At 43.8% G+C, this 15804-nt stretch overlaps 1 protein-coding gene across 1 annotated transcript in view; it reads right to left on the reverse strand.

The window, feature by feature from the left end:
• Positions 1-8148: 8148 nt before the first annotated feature.
• The window catches only part of LOC106577229 (catechol O-methyltransferase domain-containing protein 1-like), a 31695-nt gene continuing 24039 nt past the window's right edge, over positions 8149-15804 (reverse strand). Inside the window, exons 2-7 of the mRNA XM_082965461.1 lie at positions 13342-13463; positions 11835-11940; positions 11552-11670; positions 9318-9372; positions 9098-9231; positions 8149-8439 (exon numbers count right to left, since the gene is read on the reverse strand). Coding sequence (XP_082821587.1) covers positions 8287-8439; positions 9098-9231; positions 9318-9372; positions 11552-11670; positions 11835-11940; positions 13342-13463 — 689 coding nt within the window. The 3' untranslated portion in view covers positions 8149-8286. The remainder of the gene's footprint in view (positions 8440-9097; positions 9232-9317; positions 9373-11551; positions 11671-11834; positions 11941-13341; positions 13464-15804) is intronic.

The raw sequence follows: 15804 nt of genomic DNA on the forward strand, positions 1-15804 counted from the left end.
TCACCCCACCCCCTATACAAAACAAGTGTTGAGAAAGTGCTTTTAGATCAGGTGAAAGTCACTCAGTAGATACACTGACTGTACAAAACATTAGGAACACCTTCCTAATATTGCGATGCATTCAATTCATCAGGGCATGGACTCTACAAGGTATTGAAAGCATTCCACAGGGATGCTGGCCCATGTTGATTCCAATGCTTCTCACAGTTTTGTCACTGTCAAGTTGTCTTTATCTCATTTGGGTGGTGGACCCATTCTTGATACGCATGGGAAACTGTTGAGCGTGAATAACCCAACAGCGTTGCAGTTCTTGACAAACTCAAACCGGTGCTCCTGGTACCTACTACCATACCCCGTTGAAAGGCACTTAAATATTTTGTCTTGCCCATTCACCCTCTGCATGGCACACACACAATCCATGTCTCAATTGTCTCAAGGCTTAAAAATCCTTCTTTAACCTGTCTCCTCCCCTTCATCTACACTGTTTGAAGTGGAATTAACAAATGACATCAATAAGGGATCATAGTTTTCATGTGGATTCACCTGGTCAATCTATGTCATGGAAAGTAGAGGAGTTCCTAATGTTTTGTAAACTCAGTGTATATAGACTGAATGAAAATATAAATGCAACATGCAAGAATTTCAAACAAGTTACTTAGTTACAGTTCATAGAGGGAAATCAGTCAATTTAAATAAATCACCTAGGCCCTAAATCTATGGATTTCACAAGATTGGGAATACAGCTATGCATCTGTTGGCCACAGAAAAGTAGGGCTGTGGATCAGAAAAGCAGTGTCTGGTGTGACCACCATTTGCCTCATGCAGCGTGACACATCTCCTTCACATAGAGTTGATCAGGCTGTTGATTGTGGCCTGTGGAATGTTGTCGCACTCCTCTTCAATGGCTGTGCGGAGTTGCTGGATATTGGCGCAAACTGGAACACGCTGTCGTACAAGTCGATCCAGAGCATCCCAAACATGCTCAATGGTTGGCATGTCTGGTGGGTATGCAGGCCATGGAAGAACTGGGACATTTTTAGTTTCCAGAAATTGTGTACAGATCCTTGCGACATGGGGCCATGCATTATCATGCTGAAACATGAGGTGATGAATGGCACGATATTGGGCCTCAGGATGTCATCAAGGTATCTCTGTGCATTCAAATTCCCAAAATAAAATGCAATTGTGTTTGTTGTCATCCGTAGCTTATGCCTGCCCATACCATAACCACACCACCACCATGGGGCTCTCTGTTCACACCATTGACATGAGCAAACCACTTGCCCTCACGACACAGTACACGCTGTTTGCCGTGTGCCCGGTACGGTTGAAACCTGGATTTATCCGTGAAGATTCCACTTCTGCAGAGTGCCAGCAGCCTTCTAAGGTGAGCATTTAACCACTGAAGTCGAATACAACGCCAGACTGCAGTCAGGTCAAGACCTTGGTGAGGACGACAAGTACGTAGATGAGCTTCCCTGAGACTGTTTCTGACAGTTTGTGCAGAAAGTCTTCGGTTGTGCAAACCCACAGTTTCATCAGCTGTCCGGGTGGCTGGTCTCAGACGATCCCGCAGGTGAAAAAAACAGATGTGCAGGTCCTGGTCTGGCATGGTTACACGTGGTTGTCACGTCCTAACCCCTGTTAGATGTCATTTTCTATAGTAAAGTAGGTCAGGGCGTGACAGGGGGTGTTTTGGGTGGTTTTCTATGTTTTCTATTTCTATGTTTAAGTTCTAGTTTTTCTGTTTCTATGTTGTTTTTTTGTGGTTGTACTCCAATTGGAGGCAGCTGGTCCTCGTTGCCTCTAATTGGAGATCATATATAAGTTGGGTTTTTTTCTATTGTGTTTGTGGGTAGTTGTTTTCCGTTTTGTTGTCTGCTGCCTGACGGAACTGTTTTGCTGTCGTTTTAGTTTCTTTGTAAAAGTGTTAAGTTTTGATTAAAAGAATAATCATGAGCACTCAACACGCCGCGCTTTGTCGCCCTCTATACGACGCACATTACAGACCTTCCCACCATTATTGGATCAAGCAGCGTGCCCAGGCAGAAATGGACACCTGGTCACATAAGGAATGGATGGAAAGGAGAAACTGGACTTGGGGCCAGGTAATAGAGATATCGGAGCCTACCGGGGAAGAACGAGAGGCAGCCACAAAACATTTTTTTTGGGGGGGGCACACGGGTAGTTTGGCTGGGCCAGGGACTGAGACCTGAGCCAACTCCCCGTGCTTATTGTGGTGAGCCTGTGCCTGCTCCTTGCACTCTCCCTTCAGTGCGCCTCCATAGCCCAGTACGTCCTGTGCCTGCTCCTCGCACTCTCCCTCCAGTGCGCCTCCATAGCCCAGTGCGTCCTGTGCCTGCTCCTCGCACTCTCCCTCCAGTGCGCCTCCATAGCCCAGTACGTCCTGTGCCTGCTCCTCGCACTCTCCCTCCAGTGCGCCTCCATAGCCCAGTGCATCCTGTGCCTGCTCCTCGCACTCTTCCTCCAGTGCGCCTCCATAGCCCAGTAAGTCCTGTGCCTGCTCCTCGCACTCTCCCTCCAGTGCGTCTCTCCAGTCCGGTGAGACCTGTTTCAGCTCCACGAGTAAAGCCTCCAGTGATAATCTATGGTCCGAAGCCTGTAGAGATGATCCATGGCACCAAGCCTGTAGAGATGATCCGTGGCACGAAGCCTCTAGTGATGATCCATGGCCCGGAACCTGTAGGGATGTTCCATGGCCTGGAGCCTGTTGGGATTATCCATGGTCCGGAGCCTGTAGGGATCATCCATGGCAAGAAGCCTGTAGGGATGATCCATGGCCCGGAGCCTGCAGAGATGATCCATGGCACGAAGCCTCCAGTGATGATCCATGGCATGGAACCTGTATTGATGATCCATGGCATGGAGCCTGCAGCAACGGTCCCTAGTCCGGAGCCTTCAGCGACGTTTTTCAGTCCGGAGCCTCCAGCGACGCTCCCCAGTCCGGAGCCTCCAGCGACGCTCCCCAGTCCGGAGCCTCCAGCGACGCTCCCCAGACCGGATCCTCCAGCGACACGCCCCAGACCGGATCCTCCAGCGACGCGCCCCAGACCGGATCCTCCAGCGACGTGCCCCAGACCGGAGCCTCCAGCGACGCGCCCCAGACCGGAGCCTCCAGCGACGCGCCCCAGACCGGAGCCTCCAGCGACGCGCCCCAGACCGGAACATCCAGCGACGTCCTGTGCCTGCAGCCAAGAACCTCCAGCGGCGGCCTGCAGCCCAGAACCTCCAGCGGCGGCCTGCAGCCCAGAACCTCCAGCGGCGGCCTGCAGCCCAGAACCTCTAGCGGCGGCCTGCAGCCCAGAACCTCCAGCGGCGGCCTGCAGCAAAGATCCTCCAGCGGCGGCCTGCAGCACAGAGCTTCCGGCGATGATCTACAGTCCGGTTCCTCCTCCGACGATCCACGTTCCGGTGTTACAGAAGCAGAGGGATCTGTGGGCGGAGCGGGGGTTACGCCCCGAACCGGAGCCACCTCCGCTGCTGGAGGATCTGCTGGATGGTAAGGTTCTGGGTGCTGCACTAGAACCGCCATAGACAATTGTCACCCTCACTTTTTGTTTTGTGGTTTCTTTATTTTTTTTGCATTCAGATTATGCACCTTTGGGAGGGTACTATCACATCCTGACCCTTGTCAGATGTCATTTTCTATAGTAAAGTAGGTCAGGGCGTGACAGAAAACAACCCAAAACACCCCCTGTTTTCTATTTCTATGTTTAAGTTCTAGTTTTTCTGTTTCTATGTTGTTTTTTTGTGTTGATCTCCAATTGGAGGCAGCTGGTCCTCATTGCCTCTAATTGGAGATCATATTTAAGTTGGGGTTTTTTCTATTGTGTTTGTGGGAAGTTGTTTTCCGTTTTGTTGTCTGCTGCCTGACGGAACTGTTTTGCTGTCGTTTTAGTTTCTTTCTAAAAGTGTTTAGTTTTCATTAAAAGAATAATCATGAGCACTCAACACGCCGTGCCTTGGTCCCCACTATATGACGCACGTTACAGTGGTCTGCAGTTGTTGGGCCAGTTGGAGGTACTGCCAAATTCCCCAAAACGATGTTGGAGGCGGCTTAGGGTAAATAAATTAACATTCAATTATCTGGCAACAGCTCTGGTGGACATTCCTGCAGTCAGCATGTCAATTGCACGCTCCAAAAAACTTGAGACATCTGTGGCATTGAGGTGTGTGAGCTCAACTGTGAATGGTCCTGGCGTACCAAGAAAAAGTGTCAAGGGAAGCCAGTTTGGATTTGGCTTCCCTCCTATCACATCACATCGAGAGCAATACATCTTTGACAAAACAACTTGTTGTTGTGGCTAGCTAGCTAAAATTGACCCTTTCCTAAATTAGCCACGGATTGAGATAGGGGTTTGGACTTCTGGTTTTACTTAATTCTAATACTGGTCAATGATTATAACGGTGATTCTGATCTAACCATAAATTCATACATCGTTGTGCTATACTGTAGCTAGATTTTTAGCCAGGTAGCCTAGGACAACAAAAAATACAAGTGTGAACCATATGACACAGTCATAGTCCGTTTTGTCAACACAAGAGGATGTCATTGACGTTTCTCTACAAGTAGATTGAGTCAACATGTTTTTTCAACTTGCACGCCACGCCACGGCACCGCACGCACGCACGCACACACACACACACACACACACACCACACACACACACACACAAATCAGAACCAGGGACAGCCACATCATATTTAGCTTACATTGATTGGACTAAATCGTTTTTGGTATGTTTTAGTTGTCACTGTATTAGACTAAGCAATGTGATTTGATGATGTTGAAATGTTTCAGTTGAAGTGGTGCTGGAACCAATTGACCCAGCGTTGTCCGGGTTAGGGAGGGTTTGCCGGCAGGGATATCCTTGTCTCATCGCACACTAGCGACTCCTGTGGCGGGCCGGGTGCAGTGCATGCTGACCAGCTCGTTGTACGGTGTTTCCTCCGACACATTGGTGCGGCTGGCTTCCGGGTTGGATGTGCATTGTGTCAAGAAGCAGTGCGGCATGGTTGGGTTGTGTTTCGGAGGACGCATGGCTCTCGGCCTTCGCCTCTCCCGAGTCCGTACGGGAGTTGCAGCAATGAGACAAGACTGTAACTACTACCAATTGGAAACCACAAAATTGGGGAGAAAAAAGGGGTAAAAAAAAGCTAAGAAAAAAAAGAAATGGTGCTGGAACAGTGGAGGCAGCAACTGTTTTCTTGTGATCACTCTCGTTGGTTCTATCTATAGTTGTTTAGTAGTCCGAAAATGTCAGAAGCATTGACTTGCTTGACAATGCTGTAGGTCATGTAACTAACTGTTTGTTACATGCAATATGCTTTGTGGACTTCACCGGACAGAGCTTGCTCTCCGGTTTTGTGATGAAAAAACTGTGTGGTTGAATTTATTCTGCCACTGTGTCTTCCTATTGTCTTGGCCTTAGCCCTAAATATCACAGTCTCAAGGCTTATGAACTAACAGGTTATAGTGCAAACAATGCAATTATCACTACACATAGGTTGTAATATGGCTTTCTTTTCTGTTTTGATAATTGTGTTGTTTGCTCTATAAACAGTGATTTTACCAACACAACTCTACTGTTTACACAGTCTATGGCTCGAGGAAACTGTGCAGACACAGTGATCTGAGCTATATGATTGGCTACCAGTAGGCATATAGGAGTTATTGATTTGCTCTCTGGGCCTGTCGGATAGGTGGAGTTGTACCTTCACACACATGAAATGGTTAAAAATGTGAACACTTTGCCTTCCTGGTGCTAGGGCTGCTGAACCAAGTGCACCTACCCCCAACAGCAACAAAAACATAGAAAAATAAAGAACCGAAGGCTTTATCCTTGGGTTTTTTACAGAATTGTTTGGTGATCGACTAGGAATGCCTTGGAGATCGACCGGTTGGTGACCACTGCTGTACTTGAAATGTAGTTAGGAAAGTTCAGTCAGTAAGGCTGGTCTGAATGGATTGTCATTTCATTCACCTTGTAAACTCTATAATTCACATTGCTTGCTTCCTATCTCACTAGTCAGCATAGCAGGAATTTGTATGTTAGTGTTTTTATTGACACCTCATCAGGATAGCCTCACGTCTCTCTTCCTCTTTACCATTAGCAAGCGGGTGGAATGTCCTTCGCCTATTAACTTCCGCCAATGAGCATGGCACACTAAGGCATTTCCACCATGCATGCTGATTAACCTATGGACTCACTCGTGCAATAATCACTTCCCTTTCTGTCAACCAATGGGCATAAATCCAGGGGAATATGTCAACTCACCCCTTGTGTCTCACTTGATATTTTGGAGCAAAAGTCTTCCAAAGACCTCCCACCTCTCCACCAGCATGTAACCTGGAGAGCCGTCATCGGATCCCTCTTCTCCCAGCTGGAGGGTTTCGATGCCAGCTGTCCAGCATAGGGCATTCTGTTATCAGCATCTGGTTCTGTGGAGCATTCCTCTGAGATGAGGCCTACCCCAAAACTACCATATGGTATTCTGTTGTCATTCAGTTAAGCTGTCTGGGCTAGGGGGCAGTATTTTCATGGCCGGATGAAAAATGTACCCAATTTAAACAGGTTACTACTCTGGCCCAGAAACTAGAATATGCATAGTATTATATCTGGATAGAAAACACTCTGAAGGTTCTAAAACTGTTTGAATGGTGTCTGTGAGTATAACAGAACTCATATGGCAGGCAAAAACCTGAGAAAAAGTCAACCAGGAAGTGGAGGATCTGAGAATTGTAGTTCTTCTTTCTAGTCCCTTTCGAAACTACAGTATCTGTGGGGTGACGTTGCACTTCCTAAGGCTTCCATTGGCTGTCAAAAGCCTTCAGAAAGTTGTTTCAGCCTTCTCCTGTTACTGGGCAGATAATAGGAGCTCAGTTACTGAGTGGACTGCCTGTGGACAAAGGGATTGGATATGCGTGGTCACGCGAGCGCTCCGTTCCTTCTTTTTCTCCTTGAATGAATACGCTATTGTCCGGTTGGAATATTATCGCAATTTTACGTAAAAAATACCATAAAGATTGATTTTAAACAGTGTTTGACATGCTTCTAAGTACGGTAATGGAACATTTTGACTTTTCGTCTCTGGTACCGCGCTCGCGCGTTATGCCTTTGGATGGTGCTCTGAACGCACAAACAAAACAGTAGGTATTTGAGGTATTTGGACATAAATATGTATTACTTCGAACAAAAACAACATTTCTTGTGGAAGTAGCAGTCCTGGGAGTGCATTCTGACGAAGATCAGCAAAGGTAAGAGAATATTTCTAACACTAATTCTGAGTTTAGGTTGCCCCGAACTTGGCAGGTGTCTGTATAGCTCTCTGTGATGGCTGAGCTATGTACTCAGAGTATTGAAAAATGTGCTTTCTCCGTAAAGCTATTTTAAAATCTGACAAAGCGGTTGCATCCAGGAGTAGTCTATCTATAATTCTTTAAATAATTGTTATATATTTTGTCAACGTTTATGATGAGTATTTTTGTAAATTGATGTGCACATTCACCGGGAGTTTTGGTGGGAATACATTTTCTGAACATCACGCGCCAATGTAAAATGCTGTTTCTGGATATAAATATGAACTTTATCGAACAAAACATATATGTATTGTGTAACATAATGTCCTAGGAGTGTCATCTGATGAAGATCGTGAAAAGTTAGTGCTTCATTTAGCTGTGTTTTGGGTTTTATTGACACATGTCCTTGCTTGGAAAATGGCTGTGTGATTATATTTGTCTATGTACTCTCCTAACATAATCTAGTGTTTTGCTTTCGCTGTAAAGCCTTTTTGAAATCGGACAATGTGGTTACATAAAGGAGAAGTGTATCTTTAAAATGGTGTAAAATAGTTGTATGTTTGAGGAAATTGAATTATGACATTTTGTTGTTTTTGAATTTGCCGCCCTGATATTTCACTGGCTGTGTCCCGCAGGTGGGACGCTAGCGTCCCACGTAGCCCATAGAAGTTAAGCCTGTACTCAATTGAAATCTAATAAAAATGATTTTAGTCCCACCCTGAAAAAGTCAAATCTCTGGGAGTCAAAGGTAGTGATTTAGCTCTTACTGAGACAGAGGCTGACATGCTTTCGAATTTCAAGTAAAAACTGAATCTCACTCGTACACGTACAGTAACATCTATTTATTCCAGCCCTTCATGTTTACCACATCTCAAAAAAATCCCCAATAAATCACAGTGGGTTTGGAGTAAGCATGCATTAAGCATGAGTCATCACGGGTTAGTATGAGTTAGCATGGGTTATTGTTAGCGTTTGATGGCCAGGGTGAGTCCGTCGCCCACAGTGAGCATGCTCAGATCGATCCTCTGGTCTGTGTGGAGTTTCTTGTTGAGCTTGTCCAGAGCCTGGGAGGTCAGGTCATCAGGAGCAGGGTCCACCACTTTACCACTCCAGAGTACCTGGGGGGAGAAGGTGGGGGGGATCAGAGATACAAGTGAGGTGTTCTGTGGTCAGAAGGTCAGAAAGACAGGTGAAGGAAGTGTAATTAGATAGACAGGTGATCAACAGGTCAATGAAGGGTAATTAGATGGACAGGTGATAGACAGGTCAAGGAAAGGTAATTAGATAGACAGATGATAGACAGGTCAAGGAAGAGGAATTAGATAGACAGGTGAAGGAAGTGTAATTAGATAGACAGGTGATAGACAGGTCAAGGAAGAGTAATTAGATAGACAGGTGATAGACAGGTCAAGGAAGGGTAATTAGATAGACAGGTGATAAACAGGTCAAGGAAGGGTAATTAGGTGGACAGGTTTTAGACAGGTCAATGAAGGGTAATTAGGTGGACAGGTATTGGACAGGTCAAGGAAGGGTAATCAGATAGACGATTAGAGGAGTGAGGTGAAGGGGGAGACAGGTGAGGAGAGAGGCTCAGACTGAGGACAGAGGTGATAGGCCTACATATAAAACACAGAGAAAGATGGCAACCTATCTTTTCATGCATCTTTACCTCAGTTAGCTTATTAGATCAAATCAATCGCATGCTGGCATTATTCAAATCATTTTCAAAATCACGACTCACTTGTTTGAATAAAATTTTGGGCATAGGCTACTCACATTATCGATGGCAATGATGCCACCTTGTCTCACAATCTCAAGAGACTTCTCATAATATCTGTCATAGTTCCGTTTATCCGCATCGATGAACACAAAGTCATATGTTCCAGCTTCCCCAGCAGCTATCAACTCATCTAGGACAAACAAAAGATCACGTTGAAAAGGATTGACCCGTTTCACAACGGATTCGTGTTCGGGTTCTTTAAAATCAGTCACCTACCCAGTGTTTTTATACACATTTGAAGACGGACATTAATTTTATCCTCGACTCCGGCCTAGAAAAGAGAAAGGTAGTTAGTTACATGTTTTTCATTGTCTAGGCATTTGTACTGTTAAGTCCATTGAGATGATTCAATGTGCTTTAAATTACATTTTGACTTGATTTCGAGTTTAGATGGTTTGAAGCAGACAATAGCAACCATTTTCTGTCACAATGGTTGACCTGTGTTGTGTACAGTAGTATTTCTACTGGTGGGGTTTGGAGGGGGCATTAAGTTCATTGTATGGATTCTCTGCTGCTAGGCTTTGCACCTTTCGTAGACACTTTCTTCTGAGCAGACGGCCTCACTACTCCACCCACAGCACTTTGTGAAGTCTGACTGACAGATGTTAGATACTGAATATGCTGTATTGAAGCTTTTGGAGAGACAATCGATGTTTCTGAATTCCAATGAGTTGAATGGGTTTAGATGTTGTATTGGGGTTGAATACTGGACAAACCGGTCTAAATCCTGTCTAGAGGAATGATGGAGCAAGTTGGGGATGTAACGCATACAAAAGCCCAGGCCCAGACAAAATAAGTGGACATGGGTTAAAGCACTGTGCTGAACAATTGGCTGGTGTTTTTACAGACATTTTCCAATCCTCACTCGACCAGCAACATGTGCCAGTATTGTGGAAAAACTCAATAATTATACCAATTCCTAAAGCATCTAATCCCTCTGTGCTGAATGACTACGACCCTGTCGCCTTGACATCCTTAGTAATGAAATGCCTTGAGAAAATTGTGAAAAGTCATATTCTCAGTGTCACCCAGAAGCTTCTCGACCCATTTCAGTTTGCCTATCAGCCTAGCAGAGGAGTTGATGATGCCATTCTTACCCTCCTTAACATGGTCTATAGACATCTAGAGGGTGCCAAATCCCATGTCAGGGTTCTGTTTGTTGACTTTTCTTCTGCCTTCAACACAATCCAGCCTTACATTTTGGTACAGAGACTCATTTGGGACTTCTCCTTAGATGGGAGGCTGGTTTTGTGGCTGTTGGACTTCCTGAGCCAATGCTCACAGCAAGTCACAATAGGTCCCCACGTGTCGATATACGCAATACCAACACAGGCTCACCTCAGGGATGCGTTTTGTCCCTACTCCTGTACATCTTGTACATTAATAGTTGTATTAGTTCCCATACTGACAGACACCTCGTTAAGTTCGCTGTTGACACTGCCTTGATCAGCCTGTTGCATGATGACGAGTAACATCATGGCCCGGTCCTAGATGACTTTGTAGAGTGGTGTGAGGAATCACACTTGGTCCTCAATACCAACAAGACCAAAGAGATGTGCACAGACTTCAGGAAGTGTACAACACCTACCTCTGCAACATCTATCAGAGGTCAGAATATAGAAATTGTAGAGGAAAACAAATATCTGGGTGTCCTTTTGGACAATAAGCTTCAGTGGAGTAAATGTACAGACCTGATCTACAAAAAGAGCCAACAGAGACTGTACTTCCTCAAAAAGCTGGGATCTTTTAATGTAGACTGTACTATATTGACTCTGTTTTACAAATCTTTTATTGAGAGTATTTTTACTTTTTGTATTGTTTGTTGGTTTGGCAATGCCACTGTCAGCCAGAGAAATATGCTGAGAAGAATTATCACCACAGCAAGCAAGGTACTTGGAGTCAAACAGACAGGCCTGGATGAGATCTTTAAGGTCAGGGCCCTCCGTAAGGGTCACAAAATCATTTTAGACCCAAGCCACCCCTGTACCTGGATTTTGAACTACTCCCCTCTGGGCGCAGGTATAGGGCACCCCTCAGCAGGAAAAACAGAACTAGACAATAATTTGTGCCAGGTGTGATATCCCTCCTAAATAGCTCAGGCTAATGTTCCTATCGACTCCGTAAGGCCAGCAGGCTAGTCTTTTGTTTTAAATGTTTTATTTCTTAATTTATTATAATTTCTTATATTTTTTATTGGTATATAATTGTCATGAAAGTTGTATTGTCAATTTTGTTTTGTATTTAAACGTCACTTTCAATGTGTACATGACACTGCAACAAAATTTCTCCATGGGGAAAATAAAGTCAGAAAGTAAACTAGCTGAATGACTAGCAGAAAAAATATATACTCTAAAAGTAGGCCTAGCTACTCACAGCTGTGTGGGATTTCTGATGAAAATGTAATTCATTGTAAAATGGAAATACAAACTTGGAATATGATTTGATCTGACCTCTTTAAAGAAAGGTTTAGCAATGTTCACGTATTCGTCGTCTATTTCACATGCTACCACTTGACCCTTCTCTGGTACAACCAATGCCATGTTCAGGGTGTTGTACCCCGTGTACATCCCTGGAGAGAAGGAAAATATTAACATTAGTCTCTTCTGATATTAGAATGAGGGCAATTCATTCAGAATTAGTGAATGTTGAAAAGATTGGCGCAATGAAATATATTCCAAATAATATAGTAACATTAAATGTTTTCAGTATTAAGCTTGTTTTATCATTACATACCAATTTCAATGGTTTTGCTGGCATTGATCAGTTTGGCCAGATTAGCCATCAGTTGTGCTTGTTCACTAGCAACCAGCATGATGCTCCATGGGTCCTCAAGGGTTTTCTGCAACATGAAGGAAGGAGAATTTGTAATTGATTTAACCTTTATTTAACTAGGTGAATCAGTTAAGAACAAATTCAATGACGGCCTATTAAAAGGCAAAAGGTCTCCTGCGGGGACGGGGGCTGGGATTAATGTTTTATTTTATTTATAAAAAAAAAAAATATAGGACAAAACACACATCACGACAAGAGAGACAACACATCACTGCATATAGAGAGACCTAAGACAACAACATAGGAAGGCAGCAACACATGACAACACAGCATAGTAGCAACACAACATGACAACAACATGGTAGCAACACAACATGGTAGTAGCACAAAACAAGGTACAAACATTATTGGGCACAGACAACAGCACAAAGGGCAAGAAGGTAAAGACAACAATACATCACGCAAAGCAGCCACAACTGTCAGTAAGAGTGTCCATGATGGAGTCTTTGAATGAAGAGATTGAGATAAAACTGTCTAGTTTGAGTGTTTGTTGCAGCTCGTTCCAGTCGCTAGCTGCAGCGAACTGAAAGACGAGCGACCCAGGGATTTGTGTCAACCAGTGGGTCTTGCGACGGGTATACAGAGGTGACCAGTTTACAGAGGAGTATAGAGTGCAGTGATGTGTCCTATAAGGAGCATTGGTGGCACATCTGATGGCCGAATGGTAAAGAACATCTAGCGAGAGCACCCTTACCTGCCGATCTAGAAATGACATCTCCATTATCTAGCATGGGTAGGATGGTCATCTGAATCAGGGTTAGTTTGGCAGCTGGGGTGAAAGAGGAGCTACGATAGAGGAAACAAAGTCTAGATTTAACTTTAGCCTGCAGCTTTGATTTGTGCTGAGAGAAGGACATTTAGCCATACTCCCAAGTACTTGTATGAGGTGACTACCTCAAGCTCTAAACCCTCAGAGCTAGTAATCACACCTCTGGGGAGAGGGGCATTTTTCTTCGACAAAAAGACTAAAACATGACTTTTTATGACATAATCTAATCAAACAATGTAATTACGCCGTGTTGCTGACTGCAGCTTCTCAGCACAGTGTTTGTATAGTACTGTGCTGACCTCTAGTGGCTATAGTAGCCTATTTAACTGTCATGATAATGTAGAAAACCAGTATCTCTCTGTATCTATCTGGTTTGTATGTATAGTACATTCCTGCTTTTCATCTCATAAACACCCTGGTTCTCCCCAGTCTTACCAGTCCAACCCCAACCCTAGTTTCATCTCCTCATCCCAGTTCAACCCTAACACTAGCCTCAACCTCAACCCTAACCCTGACTCTAACCCAGTCCAGTCTTACCAGTCCAACCCTAACCCTAGTTTCATGACCTCATTCCAGTTCAACCCTAACACTAGCCTCAACCTCAACCCTAACCCTGGCTCTAACCCAGTCCAGCCTTACCAGTCTGAGTTTGGTCATGACAGGATGTTCTCTCAGTGAGTTGTTCACGACATACTGCAGCACTGGGTCGTTCTTCCCTCCACTGTGGCTCTTACCTGGCAGGGCAGATCCTATTCCTGTGCCTGACCAAAAAAACATCAGTTAGTTACAAATTTAGTTTTGCATGGTAACCCATCTAAACTTTATTTTGATTGTCAGCCCCAAAGCCATGTTCGCAACCACGGCAAATATTGATTACAGCGGGTTCAGAATTTAGCAAGTTTACCTTTGTAAAGAATTCTTTACTGTCAACATCAGGATAAGACATTCCAGTGCTTGAGGATGTTAAAAAACAGGATATTCCCTGAGTCTGTGCTCTTGTTTGGCCTGTAAGGAAAAAACAGAATGGTGTGGGTTTACTGGTCAAAAACAGCTGACCAACTCATAGTTCCATGTGGCGACAAGCTGCTCTGGCTGCCCCTGATGTCCAGCATGCAGACTTGCCTTTGCAGCTTGTAAACCACCTTGTGTGGAGGCTCTGTTTTGCCACTCTTTCTTTTTGGCTAGCCATCTATCTATGTTTGCCGCGATTGCTAGCGTGCTAGCTAAGTGCTTCTTAACAGCCAACTCTTATTAACCACATCATTTGAAAAAGTGACTGGTGAGATAGTTGTTGCAATCCTGGGGCCTCATTTATAACTATTGCGTAAATTGCACACTAAACTTGGTGCATTGCATACATATGTATGTTTCCTGTTTACTAATCAGGCCCGTCCTGAAACTGTGTGCGTTTCAACAAGCATTAAACCCCTGCCTGAAAATGCCCATCGTTCACCTTTTATTGTGACAATAACGCCCTTATTTCCTGTATAATTTGGAACTAGGCCAAGGCATTTTTCTAAAGGAAATAGCAATAGCGAACTTGATCAAATGTCTTTGAAGGTGACGGCAGAATGTTAAACCTTTGCAGTGGCATTTGCTGTAGGCCGTGGCTATCTGACAGACAAAGTTTATGAAAGACAACAACAAAGGCAAATAGCTGTGGACCTGTAAACAGACCGTTTGAATTCAATAGGACCTATCGTTTTGCGTTTACTTTTTCTCCAACCTACGCTGCTGCAACGCGCGTTCTAGAACATTGTCTATTCACAGTGATGGCCATAAATTACACACTTCAATGCAAAATGTCATATGTCTGTTCACCTGTCAAATTCTACTGTATGTTATAAACCAGCTTTCTTTCTGGTGCATAGAGCAAAATACTTGAATTACTAGCATATCTAATAGGCCCAGTTAAATGAGAGATGTGCATGGTAATTGTTTGTAGTCTGTGGCTACTTCGGGAATATGAACCCATCATGGCCCAAGTAGTTTAAGAATTTATTCTGCAATTGTTCTGAAAATATGTATTATGTTTATAAACGCAATATTGTCTACTTGATAAATGTGAAATTAGAGTATTCAGACGAAAGCTTCAGAAGTAACCTACAACCATCTGTGCCACCTGTTAATAAACTGTGCTCTGGATCTGAGGACTGGATCAGATGGTTTAGAGCAAAGAGCTTGTTTATTTACTACTATGAAGTGGGTGCAATTAAACGAGATATGGGACAAATAGTATACAGTACTTGTTCTAGGTCTATGTGCTAGTAACCTGGCGAGTATGAAACCGTTTTGTGTGAGAACTGGTACGCACATATTTTTGGTTATATTTTGTATGTAAGCACAGTTTATAAATGAGGCCCCTGAGCCTAAGTCTCCCCTAGTCTCTTTCTCTCTCATGGAAAAAAAACAAGCTTTTGGTCATTTGCATAATTGGGTCTTTAACAAATGACAGATAGGGCTGTCTCGGCCGAAGAATGTGAGGTCCCATAACAAGAAAATCACAAGCATTTTTTTTTAAACAGTCCGTTTCAAAAACTAGTTTGAAATAGGGTTTTACTGAGTGGTTTTATGAGTCAACAACATTATTGCGCACGTTAATATGAGCTTTAAAAATTAGATTTTAATTGGACAGTTACTTTAAAATATGATTCCAACATGACAAGCTATCCTACTACCAACATATTAAATCATTATTGTGTCTCATATCCACATTGCATATCATAGATTATTTGTGACAGCTGTAAAACAATAGTTTACTGTACTTCTAAGCAATCAATTATAATATCAGTTTGGTATGGACCACATCATTCTACAGTGTGATATTTAACTGTTAGTGCAAGAACAAGCCGAATGCAGAAACACATCTTGATATCTGAAGCCATTTTGGAAGTGTGTCTATTCAGCTATATAGAGTGAACACCAAAGAGACTGTATTGAGGGAATGTGGGCCTACAATTTATACAGAGTGGATGGGAAAGTCCACTGGCCTCCATGTGTGTTTGTTTTGAACTATCCTTTTAGGGTGAGGGACAATATATCGACCACTCTGTATGTAGATGTTTCACAAGAACACTTTCCTCACAATGTGTTTTCCAGACA

This window comes from Salmo salar, chromosome 18 (assembly GCF_965601325.2).
Source record: "Salmo salar chromosome 18, fSalSal1, whole genome shotgun sequence".
Classification (NCBI taxonomy): domain Eukaryota; kingdom Metazoa; phylum Chordata; class Actinopteri; order Salmoniformes; family Salmonidae; genus Salmo; species Salmo salar.